Consider the following 18,631-nt stretch of genomic DNA (forward strand, 5'->3'; position numbering starts at 1 on the left):
ACACAGGGCACAGTGACACAGGGCACAGTGACACAGGACACAGGGCACAGTGACACAGGGCACAGGGCACAGTGACACAGGGCACAGTGATACAGGGCACAGTGATACAGGGCACAGGGCACAGTGACACAGGGCACAGTGATACAGGGCACAGTGATACAGGGCACAGGGCACAGTGACACAGGGTACAGTGATACAGGGCACAGGGCACAGTGACACAATGACACAGGGCACAGTGACACAGGACACAGGGCACAGGACACAGGGCACAGGGCACAGTGACACAGGGCACAGGGCACAGTGACACAGGGCACAGGGCACAGTGACACAAGGCACAGTGACACAGGGCACAGTGACACAGGGCACAGGGACACAGAGCACAGTGGCACAGGGCACAGTGACACAGGGCACAGGGCACAGTGACACAGGGCACAGTGACACGGGGCACAGTGACACAGGGCACAGTGACACGGGGCACAGGGCACAGTGACAGAGTGACACAGGGCACAGGGCACAGTGACACAGGACACAGGGCACAGTGACACAGGGCACAGTGACCACAGGGCACAGGGCACAGTGACACAGGGCACAGTGACACAGGGCACAGTGACCACAGGGCACAGGGCACAGTGACACAGGGCACAGTGACACGGGGCACAGTGACACAGGGCACAGTGACACGGGGCACAGGGCACAGTGACAGAGTGACACAGGGCACAGGGCACAGTGACACAGGACACAGTGACACAGGGCACAGGGCACAGTGACACAGGGCACAGGAAACAGTGACACAGGACACAGTGACACAGGGCACAGGACACAGGGCACAGTGACACAGGGCACAGTGACCACAGGGCACAGGGCACAGTGACACAGGGCACAGTGACACAGGGCACAGTGACCACAGGGCACGGGGCACAGGGATACAGGGCACAGTGACACGGGGCACAGTGACACAGGGCACAGTGACACGGGGCACAGGGCACAGTGACACAGGGCACAGGGCACAGTGACACAGGGCACAGTGATACAGGGCACAGTGATACAGGGCACAGGGCACAGTGACACAGGGCACAGTGATACAGGGCACAGTGATACAGGGCACAGGGCACAGTGACACAGGGTACAGTGATACAGGGCACAGGGCACAGTGACACAGTGACACAGGGCACAGTGACACAGGACACAGGGCACAGGACACAGGGCACAGGGCGCAGTGACACAGGGCACAGTGACACAGGGCACAGGGCACAGTGACACAGGGCACAGGGCACAGTGACACAAGGCACAGTGACACAGGGCACAGTGACACAGGGCACAGGGACACAGAGCACAGTGGCACAGGGCACAGTGACACAGGGCACAGGGCACAGTGACACAGGGCACAGTGACACGGGGCACAGTGACACAGGGCACAGTGACACGGGGCACAGGGCACAGTGACAGAGTGACACAGGGCACAGGGCACAGTGACACAGGACACAGGGCACAGTGACACAGGGCACAGTGACCACAGGGCACAGGGCACAGTGACACAGGGCACAGTGACACAGGGCACAGTGACCACAGGGCACAGTGACACAGGGCACAGTGACACGGGGCACAGTGACACAGGGCACAGTGACACGGGGCACAGTGACAGAGTGACACAGGGCACAGGGCACAGTGACACAGGACACAGTGACACAGGGCACAGGGCACAGTGACACAGGGCACAGGAAACAGTGACACAGGACACAGTGACACAGGGCACAGGACACAGGGCACAGTGACACAGGGCACAGTGACCACAGGGCACAGGGCACAGTGACACAGGGCACAGTGACACAGGGCACAGTGACCACAGGGCACAGGGCACAGTGAGACAGGGCACAGTGACACGGGGCACAGTGACACAGGGCACAGTGACACGGGGCACAGGGCACAGTGACAGAGTGACACAGGGCACAGGGCACAGTGACACAGGACACAGTGACACAGGGCACAGGGCACAGTGACACAGGGCACAGGAAACAGTGACACAGGACACAGTGACACAGGGCACAGGACACAGGGCACAGTGACCACAGGGCACAAGCCACAGTGACACAGGGCACAGTGACACGGGGCACAGTGACACAGGGCACAGTGACACAGGGCACAGGGCACAGTGACACAGTGATACAGGGCACAGTGACACAGGGCACAGTGACACAGGGCACAGTGACCACAGGGCACAGTGACACAGGGCACAGGGCACAGGGCACAGTGACACAGGACACAGTGACACAGGGCACAGGGACACAGGGCACAGTGACACAGTGATACAGGGCACAGGGCACAGTGACACAGGGCACAGGGACCACAGGGCACAGGGCACAGTGACACAGGGCACAGGACACAGTGACACAGGGCACAGGGCACAGGGACACAGGGCACAGTGACACAGGGCACAGGACACAGTGACACAGGGCACAGTGACACAGGGCACAGTGACACAGGGCACAGGGCACAGTGACACAGGGCACAGTGACACGGGACACAGGGCACAGTGACACAGTGCACAGGGCACAGTGACACAGGGCACAGGGCACAGGGCACAGTGACACAGGGCACAGTGACACAGGGCACAGGGCACAGTGACACAGGACACAGTGACACAGGGCACAGGACACAGTGACACAGGGCACAGGGCACAGTGACACAGGGCACAGTGACACAGGGCACAGGGCACAGTGACACAGGACACAGGGCACAGTGACACAGGACACAGTGACCACAGGGCACAGGGCACAGTGACACAGGGCACAGTGACACAGGGCACAGTGACCACAGGGCACAGGGCACAGTGACACAGGGCACAGTGACACGGGGCACAGTGACACAGGGCACAGTGACACGGGGCACAGGGCACAGTGACAGAGTGACACAGGGCACAGGGCACAGTGACACAGGACACAGTGACACAGGGCACAGGGCACAGTGACACAGGGCACAGGAAACAGTGACACAGGACACAGTGACACAGGGCACAGGACACTGGGCACAGTGACACAGGGCACAGTGACCACAGGGCACAGGGCACAGTGACACAGGGCACAGTGACACAGGGCACAGTGACCACAGGGCACAGGGCACAGTGACACAGGGCACAGTGACACGGGGCACAGTGACACAGGGCACAGTGACACGGGGCACAGGGCACAGTGACAGAGTGACACAGGGCACAGTGACACAGGACACCGTGACACAGGGCACAGGGCACAGTGACACAGGGCACAGGAAACAGTGACACAGGACACAGTGACACAGGGCACAGGACACAGGGCACAGTGACCACAGGGCACAGGCCACAGTGACACAGGGCACAGTGACACGGGGCACAGTGACACAGGGCACAGTGACACAGGGCACAGGGCACAGTGACACAGGGCACAGTGACACAGTGACACAGGGCACAGTGACACAGGGCACAGTGACCACAGGGCACAGTGACACAGGGCACAGGGCACAGGGCACAGTGACACAGGACACAGTGACACAGGGCACAGGGACACAGGGCACAGTGACACAGTGATACAGGGCACAGGGCACAGTGACACAGGGCACAGGGACCACAGGGCACAGGGCACAGTGACACAGGACACAGTGACACAGGGCACAGGGCACAGTGACACAGGGCACAGGAAACAGTGACACAGGACACAGTGACACAGGGCACAGGACACAGTGACACAGGGCACAGGGCACAGGGACACAGGGCACAGTGACACGGGGCACAGGGCACAGTGACACAGGACACAGTGACACAGGGCACAGGGCACAGTGACACAGGGCACAGTGACACAGGGCACAGTGACACGGGACACAGGGCACAGTGACACAGTGCACAGGGCACAGTGACACAGGGCACAGGGCACAGTGACACAGGGCACAGTGACACAGGGCACAGGGCACAGGGCAGAGTGACACAGGACACAGTGACACAGGGCACAGGGCACAGTGACACAGGGCACAGTGACACAGGGCACAGGGCACAGTGACACAGGACACAGGGCACAGTGACACAGTGACACAGGGCACAGTGACACAGGGCACAGTGACACAGGGCACAGTGACAAAGGGCACAGGGCACAGTGACACAGTGACACAGGACACAGTGACACAGGACACTGTGACACAGGGCACAGTGACACAGGACACAGGGCACAGTGACACAGGGCACAGGGCAAAGTGACACTGGACACAGTGACACAGGACACAGTGACACAGGGCACAGTGCACAGTGACACAGGGCACAGTGACACAGGGCACAGTACACAGTGACACAGGGCACAGTGTCACAGGGCACAGGGCACAGTGACAAAGGGCACAGGGCACAGTGACACAGGGCACAGTGACACAGGGCACAGTGACAGAGGGCACAGTGACACAGGGCACAGGGCACAGTGACACAGGGTACAGTGACACAGGACACAGGGCACAGGGCACAGTGGCACAGGGCACAGTGACACAGGGCACAGGACACAGTGACACAGGGCACAGGGCACAGGGCACAGGGCACAGTGACACAGGGCACAGGGCACAGTGACACAGGGCACAGGACACAGTGACACAGGGCACAGGGACACAGGGCACAGTGACACAGTGACACAGGGCACAGTGACACAGGGCACAGGGCACAGTGACACAGGGCACAGGGCACAGTGACACAGGACATAGTGACACAGGGCACAGGGCACAGTGACACAGGACACAGTGACACAGGGCACAGGACACAGGGCACAGTGACACAGGACACAGTGACACAGTGACACAGGGCATAGGGCACAGGGCACAGTGACACAGGGCACAGTGACACAGGGCACAGTGACACAGGGCACAGGGCACAGTGACACAGGGCACAGTGGCACAGGGCACAGTGACACAGGGCACAGTGACACAGGGCACAGGGCACAGTGACACAGGGCACAGTGACACAGGGCACAGGGCACAGTGACACAGGGCACAGTGACACAGGGCACAGTGACACAGGGCACAGGGCACAGGGCACAGGGCACAGTGACACAGGGCACAGTGACACAGGGCACATGGCACAGGACACAGTGACACAGGGCACAGGGACACAGGGCACAGTGACACAGGGCACAGTGACACAGTGACACAGGGCACAGGGCACAGTGACACAGGGCACAGGGCACAGTGACACAGGACACAGGGCACAGGAAACAGGGCACAGGGCACAGTGACACAGGGCACAGTGACACAGGGTACAGTGACACAGGGCACAGGGCACAGTGACACAGGGCACAGTGACACAGGGCACAGTGACAAAGGGCACAGGGCACAGTGACACAGGGCACAGGGCACAGTGACACAGGGCACAATGACACAGGGCACAGGGCACAGGGACACAGGGCACAGTGACACAGGGCACAGGGCACAGTGACACAGGGCACAGGGACACAGGGCACAGTGACACAGGGCACAGTGACACAGGACACAGGGCACAGTGACACAGGGCACAGGGCACAGTGACACAGGGCACAGGGCACAGGGCACAGTGACACAGGGCACAGTGACACAGGACACAGGGCACAGTGACACAGGACACAGGGCACAGTGACACAGGACACAGTGACAAAGGGCACAGGGCACAGTGACACAGGGCACAGGGCACAGGGCACAGGGCACAGTGACACAGGGCACAGTGACACAGGGCACAGGGCACAGTGACACAGGGCACAGGGCACAGGGCACAGTGACACAGGGCACAGTGACACAGGACACAGGGCACAGTGACACAGGGCACAGGGCACAGTGACACAGGGCACAGGGCACAGTGACACAGGGCACAGTGACACAGGGCACAGGGCACAGTGACACAGGGCACAGGGCACAGTGACACAGGGCACAGTGACACAGGGCACAGGGCACAGTGACACAGGGCACAGTGACACAGGGCACAGGGCACAGTGACACAGGACACAGTGACACAGGGCACAGGGCACAGTGACACAGGGCACAGTGACACAGGGCACAGTGACACAGTGACACAGGGCACAGGGCACAGTGACACAGGACATAGTGACACAGGGCACAGGGCACAGTGACACAGGACACAGTGACACAGGACACAGGACACAGGGCACAGTGACACAGGACACAGTGACACAGTGACACAGGGCATAGGGCACAGTGCCACAGGACATAGTGACACAGGGCACAGGGCACAGTGACACAGGGCACAGTGACACAGGGCACAGGGCACAGTGACACAGGGCACAGTGACACAGGGCACAGGGCACAGTGACACAGGACACAGTGACACAGGGCACAGTGACACAGTGACACAGGGCACAGGGACACAGGGCACAGTGACACAGGGCACAGGGCACAGTGACACAGGGCACAGGGCACAGTGACACAGGACACAGTGACACAGGGCACAGGGCACAGTGACACAGGGCACAGTGACACAGGGCACAGGGCACAGTGACACAGGGCACAGTGACACAGGGCACAGTGACACAGTGACACAGGGCACAGTGACACAGGGCACAGTGACACAGCGACACAGGGCACAGTGACACAGGGCACAGGGCACAGTGACACAGGACACAGTGACACAGGGCACAGGGCACAGTGACACAGGGCACAGTGACACAGGGCACAGGGCACAGGACACAGTGACACAGGGCACAGGGCACAGGGCACAGGACACAGTGACACAGGGCACAGTGACACAGGGCACAGTGACACAGTGACACAGGGCACAGTGACACAGGGCACAGGGCACAGTGACACAGTGACACAGGGCACAGTGACACAGGGCACAGGGCACAGTGACACAGTGACACAGGGCACAGTGACACAGGGCACAGGGCACAGGACACAGGTGACCCCAAGTATATTGATGGTGGGGGATTCGGCGATGGTAATGCCGTTGAATGTCAAGGGGAGGTGGTTAGACTCTCTCTTGTTGGAGATGATCATTGCCTGGCACTTGTCTGGCGCGAATGTTACTTGCCACTTATCAGCCCAAGCCTGGATGTTGTCCAGGTCTTGCTGCATGCGGGCTCGGACTGCTTCATTATTTGAGGGGTTGCGAATGGAACTGCACACCGTGCAATCATCAGCGAACATCCCCATTTCTGACCTTATGATAGAGGGAAGGTCATTGATGAAGCAGCTGAAGATGGTTGGGCCTAAGACACTGCCCTGAGGAACTCCTGCAGCAATGTCCTGGGGCTGAGATGATTGGCCTCCAACAACCACTACCATCTTCCTTTGTGTGGAGATGCCGGTGATGGACTGGGGTTGACAATTGTAAACAATTTTACAACACCAAGTTATAGTCCAGCAATTTTATTTTAAATTCACAAGCTTTCGGAGGCTTCCTCCTTCCTCAGGTGAGACATTTCATTTCGTTCACCTGAGGAAGGAGGAAGCCTCCGAAAGCTTGTGAATTTAAAATAAAATTGCTGGACTATAACTTGGTGTTGTAAAATTGGTTACAATCTTCCTTTGTGCCAGGGATGACTCCAGCCACTGGAGAGTTTTCCCCCTGATTCCCACTGGAGTCATACCGAGCACAAAGTTATTTGAAGCTGGAGGAGTACATGTTGATGGGTTGGTCTATTTGTCGAAGGACAGCCTGAGTGGAAAGTTTCACATGACATTAACTCAGTTCTCCAGATGGCCTCTTGTCGAAGCCGGTGAGTTGCTCACTGACGTCCCACAGCTTTTTAGCTAAAGCTTCGTCTTGTGCTGTTGGAGATGGTAGAGTAAGGGAGCAGTCACTGTCAATGTACTTCCCACTGATACCTTCCATTTCCTTGGACACCCCACAGTAGATGGTGCTGACAGCCCCCTCCTCCGCAGACTGCAACAGAGAGAATTGAAGAATGTCACATGACAGTAAGGGTGGAAATTGCAGAATTACTGACAATAATCTTCCAATCATCCGTAGATACGGGGGTGGTGCCGGAGGACTGGAGAATTACAAATGTTACACCCTTGTTCAAAAAAGGGTGTAAGGATAAACCCAGCAACTACAGGCCAGTCAGTTTAACCTCAGTGGTGGGAAACTTTTAGAAACGATAATCCGGGACAGAATTAACAGTCACTTGGACGAGTGTGGATTAATTAGGGAAAGCCAGCACGGATTTGTTAAAGGCAAATTGTGTTTAACTAACCTGATAGAGTTTTTTGATGAGGTAACAGAGTGGGTTGACGAGGGCAATGCAGTTGATGTGGTGAATAAGGAATTTCAAAAGGCGTTTGATAAAGTGCCGCATAATAGGCTTGTCAATAAAAATGGAATAAAAGGCGCAGTGGCAGCATGGATACGAAATTGGCTCAGTGACAGGAAACAGAGAGTTGTGGTGAATGGTTGTTTATCAGATTGGAGGGAGGTGTACAGTGGTGTTCCCCAGGGGTCAGTGCTGGGACCACTGCTTTTCTTGATATATATTAATGACTTGGACTTGGGTGTACAGGGCACAATTTCAAAATTTGCAGATGACACAAAACTTGGAAGTGTAGTGACCAGTGAGGAGGATAGTGATAGACTTCAAGAGGATATAGACAGGCCGGTGGAATGGGCGGACACGTGGCAGATGAAATTTAACACTGAGAAGTGTGATAGAACTATAGAACCATAGAAAAGATACAGCACAGAAGGGGGCCATTCGGCCCATTGTGTCCGTGCCAGCTCGAAGAACAACCAGGTGCCCATTCTAATCCCACCTTCCAGCACCCGGTCTGTAGCCCTGCAGCTTACAGCACTTTAGGTGCAGGTCCAGGTACTTTTTCAAAGAGTTGAGGGTCCCTGCCTCTACCACCAATTCGGGCAGTGAATTCCATACACCCACCACCCTCTGGGTAAAAAGTTTTTCCTCATGTCCCCTCTAATCCTTCCGCCAATCAGCTTAAATCTATGTCCTCTAGTTCTTGAACTCTCCGCTAGGGGAAACAGGTACTTCCTGTCTACTCTATCTGGGCCCCTCATAATTTTGTACGCCTCAATCAAGTCTCCCCTCAGCCTCCTCTGCTCGAAGGAAAACAACCCCAGCCTATCCAATCTCTCCTCGTCGCTGCAATTTTCAAGCCCTGGTAACATTCTTGTAAATCTTCTCTGCACTCTCTCCAGAGCAATTACATCCTTCCTGTAACGTGGTGACCAGAACTACGCACAATACTCCAGCTGTGGCCTTACCAGTGTTTTATACAGTTCCATCGGCTAATAACGGAAAGGCCAGTATCTCTGCAATTTCCACCCTTACTTCCCTCAGCAACCTAGGATGCATCCCATCCGGACCGGGTGATTTATCTACTTGAAGTACAGCTAGCCTTTCTAGTACCTCCTCTTTCTCAATTTTTAGCCCATCCAGTATCTCAACTACCTCCCCTTTTACCGTCACTCTGGCAGCATCTTCTTCCTTGGTAAAGACAGATGCAAAGTACTCATTTAGTAATTCAGCCATGCCCTCTGTCTCCATGTGTAGATCTCCTTTTTGGTCCCTAATCAGCCCCACCCCTCCTCTTATTACCCATTTACTGTTTACATGCCTGTAGAAGACTTTTGGATTCCCTTTTTTGTTGGCCACCAGTCTATTCTCAGACTCTCTCTTTGCCCCTCTTATTTCCTTTTTCACTTCCCCTCTGAACTTTCTAGATTCAGCCTAGTTCTCACTTGTATTATCAACCTGACATCTGTCATACGCCCCCTTTTCCTGCTTCATCTTACTCTCTATCTCTTTCATCATCCAGGGAGCTCTGGCTTTAGTTGCCCTCCTTTCCCCCTCGTGGGAATATACCCAGACTGTACCCGAACCATCTCCTCTTTAAAGGCCGTCCATTGTTCAATTACAGTTTTGCCTGCCAGTCTTTGAATCCAATTTACCCGGGGCCAGATCCGTTCTCAACACACTAAAATTGGCCCTCCTAACTATTTTTACTCCAGGTTTTTCCTTGTCCTTTTCCATAACTAATCTAAACCTTTTCTACATCTAAACTATGATCGCTGCTCCCTAAATGTTCCCCCACTGACACTTGCTCCACTTGGCCCACCTCATTCCCCAGAACCAGATCCCACAATGCCTCCTTCCTCGTTGGGCCAGAAACATACTGATCAAGAAAGTTCTCCTGAACATACTTCAAAAATTCTTCCCCCTCTCTGCCCTTTTCCCTGTTACTATCCCAGTCTCGATGAGGATAGTTGAAGTCCTCAGTTATCACTATTCTATGGTTCTTGCACCTCTCTTTAATTTCCCTGCAAATTTGCTCCTCGACATCCTTCCCACTAGTTGGTGACCTATAGAATACACCCAGTAGTGTAATGGCACCTCGATTGTTTCTCAACTCTAACCAAAATGATTTAGTCCTTGACCCCTCCAGGACATCCTCTCTCTCCAGCACTGCAATATTCTCCCTAATCAATACTGGCACCCCCCACCACTCCTTTTTTTCCTTCCCTATCTTTCCTGATCACCTTGTATCCAGGAATATTTAGAACCTAATCCTGCCCTTATTTGAGCCAGTATTAGTGAAGCCCACCACGAGGACATTGGTCCCAGCTCTGTTGAGGTGCAATGCTTCTGTCTTGAACAGATCCCTCCTGCCCCAGAACTGGTCCCAATTCCCCACAAATAGGAAGCTCATACTAATTTAACCAGCCCGATAGAAACTGGGAGAGCCCAAATAGTCTGGAATCTAAGCTGGCAAATGTAATGCATGACCCAGTGAATTAGGGTTATTGCAGGAGGAAGCTCACAGCTCATCCTGTAAGTGATAGGGTCGATATTGGGAATAGGAATAGTGGCACTCTGGGCAACAACTGATATCAACCAAGTAACTGATATTACTGATCAATATCTCTCACCATCATCACTAATCAATACAACTCACCATCACCACTAATCAATACCACTCACCATCACCACTAATCAATACCACTCACCATCATCACTAATCAATACCACTCACCATCATCACTGATCAATACAACTCACCATCACCACTAATCAATACCACTCACCATCATCACTAATCAATACCACTCACCATCATCACTAATCAATAACACTCACCATCACCACTAATCAATACCACTCACCATCATCACTAATCAGTACCACTCACCAACACCACTAATCAATACCACTCACTACCATCACTAATCAATAACACTCACCAACACCACTAATCAATACCACTCACTAACATCACTAATCAATACCACTCACCATCATCACTAATCAATACCACACTCCAACATCACTAATCAATACCACTCACCATCACCACTAATCAATACCACTCACTAACATCACTAATCAAAACCACTCACCATTACCACTAATCAATACCACTCACCATCATCACTAATCAATACCACTCACCATCATCACGAATCAATACCACTCACCATCACCACTAATCAATACCACTCACTAACATCACGAATCAATACCACTCACGATCACCAATAATCAATACCACTCACCATAATCACTAATCAATAGCACTCACCATCACCACTTATCAATACCACTCACCATCACCACAAATCAATACAACTCACCATCACCACTAATCAAAACCACTCACCATCACCACTAATCAATACCACTCACTAACATCACTAATCAATACCACTCACCATCATCACTAATCAATACCACTCACCATCATCACTAATCAATACCTCTCACCATCACCACAAATCAATACAACTCACCATCACCACTAATCAATACCACTCTCCATCACCACTAATCAATACAACTCACCATCACCACTGATCAATACCACTCACCATCACCACTAATCAATACCACTCTCCATCATCACTAATCAATACCACTCACCATCATCACGAATCAATACCACTCACCAACACCACTAATCAATACCACTCTCCATCATCACTAATCAATACCACTCACCAACACCACTAATCAATACCACTCTCCATCATCACTAATCAATACCACTCACCATCACCACTAATCAATACCACTCACCATCACCACTAATCAATACCACTCTCCATCATCACGAATCAATACCACTCTCCATCATCACTAATCAATACCACTCTCCATCATCACGAATCAATACCACTCACCATCATCACTAATCAATACCACTCTCCATCACCACTAATCAATACCACTCACCATCATCACTAATCAATACCACTCTCCATCACCACTAATCAATACCACTCACCAACACCACTAATCAATACCACTCACCATCATCACTAATCAATACAACTCACCATTACCACTAATCAATACCACTCACCATCATCACTAATCAATACAACTCACCATCACCACTAATCAATACCACTCACCATCATCACTGATCAATACAACTCACCATCACCACTAATCAATACAACTCACCATCACCACCAATCAATACCACTCACCATCATCACTAATCAATACCACTCACCATCATCACTAATCAATGCAACTCACCATCACCACTAATCAATACCACTCACCATCATCACTAATCAATACCACTCACCATCATCACTAATCAATACAACTCACCATCACCACTAAACAATACCACTCACCATCTCCACGAATCAATACCACTCACCATCATCACGAATCAATATCACTCACCATCATCACTAATCAATACCACTCACCATCATCACTAATCAATACCACTCTCCATCATCACCAATCAATACCACTCTCCATCATCACTAATCAATAACACTCACCATCATCACTAATCAATACCATTCACCATCATCACTAATCAATACCACTCACCATCATCACTAATCAATACCACTCACCATCACCACTGATCAATACCACTCACCATCATCACTAATCAATACAACTCACCATCACCACTAAACAATACCACTCACCATCTCCACGAATCAATACCACTCACCATCATCACGAATCAATATCACTCACCATCATCACTAATCAATACCACTCACCATCATCACTAATCAATACCACTCTCCATCATCACCAATCAATACCACTCTCCATCATCACTAATCAATAACACTCACCATCATCACTAATCAATACCATTCACCATCATCACTAATCAATACCACTCACCATCATCACTAATCAATACCACTCACCATCACCACTGATCAATACCACTCACCATCATCACTAATCAATACCACTCACGATCATCACTAATCAATACTACTCACCATCATCACTAATCAATACCACTCACCATCATCACTGATCAATACCACTCACCATCATCACTGATCAATACCACTCACCATCATCACTAATCAATACTACTCACCATCATCACTAATCAATACCACTCACCATCATCACTAATCAATACTACTCACCATCATCACTAATCAATACCACTCACCATCATCACTGATCAATACCACTCACCATCACCACTGATCAATACCACTCACCATCATCACTAATCAATACCACTCACCATCATCACTAATCAATACCACTCACCATCACCACTGATCAATACCACTCACCATCATCACTAATCAATACCACTCACCATCATCACTAATCAATACCACTCACCATCACCACTGATCAATACCACTCACCATCATCACTAATCAATACCACTCACCATCATCACTAATCAATACCACTCACCATCATCACTAATCAATACCACTCACCATCATCACTAATCAATACCACTCACCATCATCACTAATCAATACCACTCACCATCATCACTAATCAATACCACTCACCATCATCACTAATCAATACCACTCACCATCACCACTGATCAATACCACTCACCATCATCACGAATCAATACCACTCACCATCATCACTAATCAATACCACTCACCATCATCACTAATCAATACCACTCACCATCATCACTAATCAATACCACTCACCATCATCACTAATCAATACCACTCACCATCATCACTAATCAATACCACTCACCATCACCACTGATCAATACCACTCACCATCATCACTAATCAATACCACTCACCATCATCACTAATCAATACCACTCACCATCATCACTAATCAATACCACTCACCATCACCACTGATCAATACCACTCACCATCATCACTAATCAATACCACTCACCATCACCACTGATCAATACCACTCACCATCATCACTAATCAATACCACTCACCATCATCACTAATCAATACCACTCACCATCACCACTGATCAATACCACTCACCATCATCACTAATCAATACCACTCACCATCATCACTAATCAATACCACTCACCATCATCACTAATCAATACCACTCACCATCATCACTAATCAATACCACTCACCATCACCACTGATCAATACCACTCACCATCATCACTAATCAATACCACTCACCATCATCACTAATCAATACCACTCACCATCATCACTAATCAATACCACTCACCATCATCACTGATCAATACCACTCACCATCATCACTGATCAATACCAGTCACCATCATCACTAATCAATACCACTCACCATCATCACTAATCAATACCACTCACCATCATCACTGATCAATACCACTCACCATCATCACTAATCAATAACACTCACCATCATCACTAATCAATACCACTCACCATCATCACTAATCAATACCACTCACCATCATCACTAATCAATACCACTCACCATCATCACTGATCAATACCACTCACCATCATCACTGATCAATACCAGTCACCATCATCACTAATCAATACCACTCACCATCATCACTAATCAATACCAGTCACCATCATCACTAATCAATACCACTCACCATCACCACTGATCAATACCACTCACCATCACCACTGATCAATACCACTCACCATCATCACTAATCAATACCACTCACCAACACCACTGATCAATACCACTCACCATCACCACTGATCAATACCACTCTCCATCATCACTAATCAATACCACTCTCCATCATCACTAATCAATACCACTCACCATCACCACTGATCAATACCACTCACCATCACCACTGATCAATACCACTCTCCATCATCACTAATCAATACCACTCTCCATCATCACTAATCAATACCACTCACCATCATCACTAATCAATACCACTCACCATCATCACTAATCAATACCACTCTCCATCATCACTAATCAATACCACTCACCATCATCACTGATCAATACCACTCTCCATCATCACTAATCAATACCACTCTCCATCATCACTAATCAATACCACTCACCATCATCACTAATCAATACCACTCACCATCATCACTAATCAATACCACTCTCCATCATCACTAATCAATACCACTCACCATCATCACTGATCAATACCACTCTCCATCATCACTAATCAATACCACTCTCCATCATCACTAATCAATACCACTCTCCATCATCACTAATCAATACCACTCACCATCATCACTAATCAATACCACTCACCATCATCACTGATCAATACCACTCACCATCATCACTAATCAATACCACTCACCATCATCACTAATCAATACCACTCACCATCATCACTAATCAATACCACTCACCATCATCACTAATCAATACCACTCACCATCATCACTAATCAATACCACTCACCATCATCACTAATCAATACCACTCACCCGAGGGAACAGTGTGCAGCGCTGTGAAAATCAACGAGCCTGACCTGTTCACTGATTGGGACAGAGATTAATGACCTGTTCACTGATTGGGACAGAGATTAATGACCTGTTCACTGATTGGGACAGAGATTAATGACCTGTTCACTGATTGGGACAGAGATTAATGACCTGTTCACTGATTGGGACAGAGATTAATGACCTGTTCACTGATTGGGACAGAGATTAATGACCTGTTCACTGATTGGGACAGAGATTAATGACCTGTTCACTGATTGGGACAGGGATTAATGACCTGTTCACTGATTGGGACAGAGATTAATGACCTGTTCACTGATTGGGACAGGGATTAATGACCTGTTCACTGATTGGGACAGAGATTAATGACCTGTTCACTGATTGGGACAGAGATTAATGACCTGTTCATTGATTGGGACAGAGATTAATGACCTGTTCACTGATTGGGACAGGGATTAATGACCTGTTCACTGATTGGGACAGAGATTAATGACCTGTTCACTGATTGGGACAGGGATTAATGACCTGTTCACTGATTGGGACAGAGATTAATGACCTGTTCACTGATTGGGACAGAGATTAATGACCTGTTCATTGATTGGGACAGAGATTAATGACCTGTTCACTGATTGGGACAGAGATTAATGACCTGTTCACTGATTGGGACAGAGATTAATGACCTGTTCACTGATTGGGACAGGGATTAATGACCTGTTCACTGATTGGGACAGAGATTAATGACCTGTTCATTGATTGGGACAGAGATTAATGACCTGTTCATTGATTGGGACAGAGATTAATGACCTGTTCACTGATTGGGACAGAGATTAATGACCTGTTCACTGATTGGGACAGGGATTAATGACCTGTTCATTGATTGGGACAGAGATTAATGACCTGTTCACTGATTGGGACAGAGATTAATGACCTGTTCACTGATTGGGACAGAGATTAATGACCTGTTCACTGATTGGGACAGGGATTAATGACCTGTTCACTGATTGGGACAGGGATTAATGACCTGTTCATTGATTGGGACAGAGATTAATGACCTGTTCACTGATTGGGACAGAGATTAATGACCTGTTCACTGATTGGGACAGGGATTAATGACCTGTTCACTGATTGGGACAGAGATTAATGACCTGTTCATTGATTGGGACAGAGATTAATGACCTGTTCACTGATTGGGACAGAGATTAATGACCTGTTCATTGATTGGGACAGAGATTAATGACCTGTTCACTGATTGGGACAGAGATTAATGACCTGTTCACTGATTGGGACAGGGTTTAATGACCTGTTCACTGATTGGGACAGGGATTAATGACCTGTTCACTGATTGGGACAGGGATTAATGACCTGTTCACTGATTGGGACAGGGATTAATGACCTGTTCACTGATTGGGACAGAGATTAATGACCTGTTCACTGATTGGGACAGGGATTAATGACCTGTTCACTGATTGGGACAGAGATTAATGACCTGTTCATTGATTGGGACAGAGATTAATGACCTGTTCACTGATTGGGACAGAGATTAATGACCTGTTCATTGATTGGGACAGAGATTAATGACCTGTTCACTGATTGGGACAGGGATTAATGACCTGTTCACTGATTGGGACAGGGATTAATGACCTGTTCACTGATTGGGACAGAGATTAATGACCTGTTCATTGATTGGGACAGAGATTAATGACCTGTTCACTGATTGGGACAGAGATTAATGACCTGTTCATTGATTGGGACAGAGATTAATGACCTGTTCACTGATTGGGACAGAGATTAATGACCTGTTCACTGATTGGGACAGAGATTAATGACCTGTTCACTGATTGGGACAGAGATTAATGACCTGTTCACTGATTGGGACAGAGATTAATGACCTGTTCATTGATTGGGACAGAGATTAATGACCTGTTCACTGATTGGGACAGAGATTAATGACCTGTTCATTGATTGGGACAGAGATTAATGACCTGTTCATTGATTGGGACAGAGATTAATGACCTGTTCATTGATTGGGACAGAGATTAATGACCTGTTCATTGATTGGGACAGAGATTAATGACCTGTTCATTGATTGGGACAGAGATTAATGACCTGTTCACTGATTGGGACAGAGATTAATGACCTGTTCACTGATTGGGACAGGGATTAATGACCTGTTCATTGATTGGGACAGAGATTAATGACCTGTTCACTGATTGGGACAGAGATTAATGACCTGTTCACTGATTGGGACAGAGATTAATGACCTGTTCACTGATTGGGACAGGGATTAATGACCTGTTCACTGATTGGGACAGGGATTAATGACCTGTTCATTGATTGGGACAGAGATTAATGACCTGTTCACTGATTGGGACAGAGATTAATGACCTGTTCACTGATTGGGACAGGGATTAATGACCTGTTCACTGATTGGGACAGAGATTAATGACCTGTTCATTGATTGGGACAGAGATTAATGACCTGTTCACTGATTGGGACAGAGATTAATGACCTGTTCACTGATTGGGACAGGGATTAATGACCTGTTCACTGATTGGGACAGAGATTAATGACCTGTTCACTGATTGGGACAGGGATTAATGACCTGTTCACTGATTGGGACAGAGATTAATGACCTGTTCATTGATTGGGACAGAGATTAATGACCTGTTCACTGATTGGGACAGAGATTAATGACCTGTTCACTGATTGGGACAGAGATTAATGACCTGTTCACTGATTGGGACAGGGATTAATGACCTGTTCACTGATTGGGACAGAGATTAATGACCTGTTCACTGATTGGGACAGGGATTAATGACCTGTTCACTGATTGGGACAGAGATTAATGACCTGTTCACTGATTGGGACAGGGATTAATGACCTGTTCACTGATTGGGACAGAGATTAATGACCTGTTCACTGATTGGGACAGAGATTAATGACCTGTTCATTGATTGGGACAGAGATTAATGACCTGTTCATTGATTGGGACAG

The 18,631-nt window shown here is 49.3% G+C and overlaps 1 protein-coding gene across 1 annotated transcript in view; it reads right to left on the minus strand.

The window, feature by feature from the left end:
- Window positions 1-7,468: 7,468 nt before the first annotated feature.
- Window positions 7,469-18,631, minus strand: part of zgc:64106 (uncharacterized protein LOC393348 homolog) — a 126,845-nt gene continuing 115,682 nt past the window's right edge. Inside the window, exon 6 of the mRNA XM_067978141.1 lies at window positions 7,469-7,864. Coding sequence (XP_067834242.1) covers window positions 7,661-7,864 — 204 coding nt within the window. The 3' untranslated portion in view covers window positions 7,469-7,660. The remainder of the gene's footprint in view (window positions 7,865-18,631) is intronic.

Source organism: Heptranchias perlo, unplaced genomic scaffold (genome assembly GCF_035084215.1).
Source record: "Heptranchias perlo isolate sHepPer1 unplaced genomic scaffold, sHepPer1.hap1 HAP1_SCAFFOLD_231, whole genome shotgun sequence".
Taxonomy (NCBI): Eukaryota; Metazoa; Chordata; class Chondrichthyes; order Hexanchiformes; family Hexanchidae; genus Heptranchias; species Heptranchias perlo.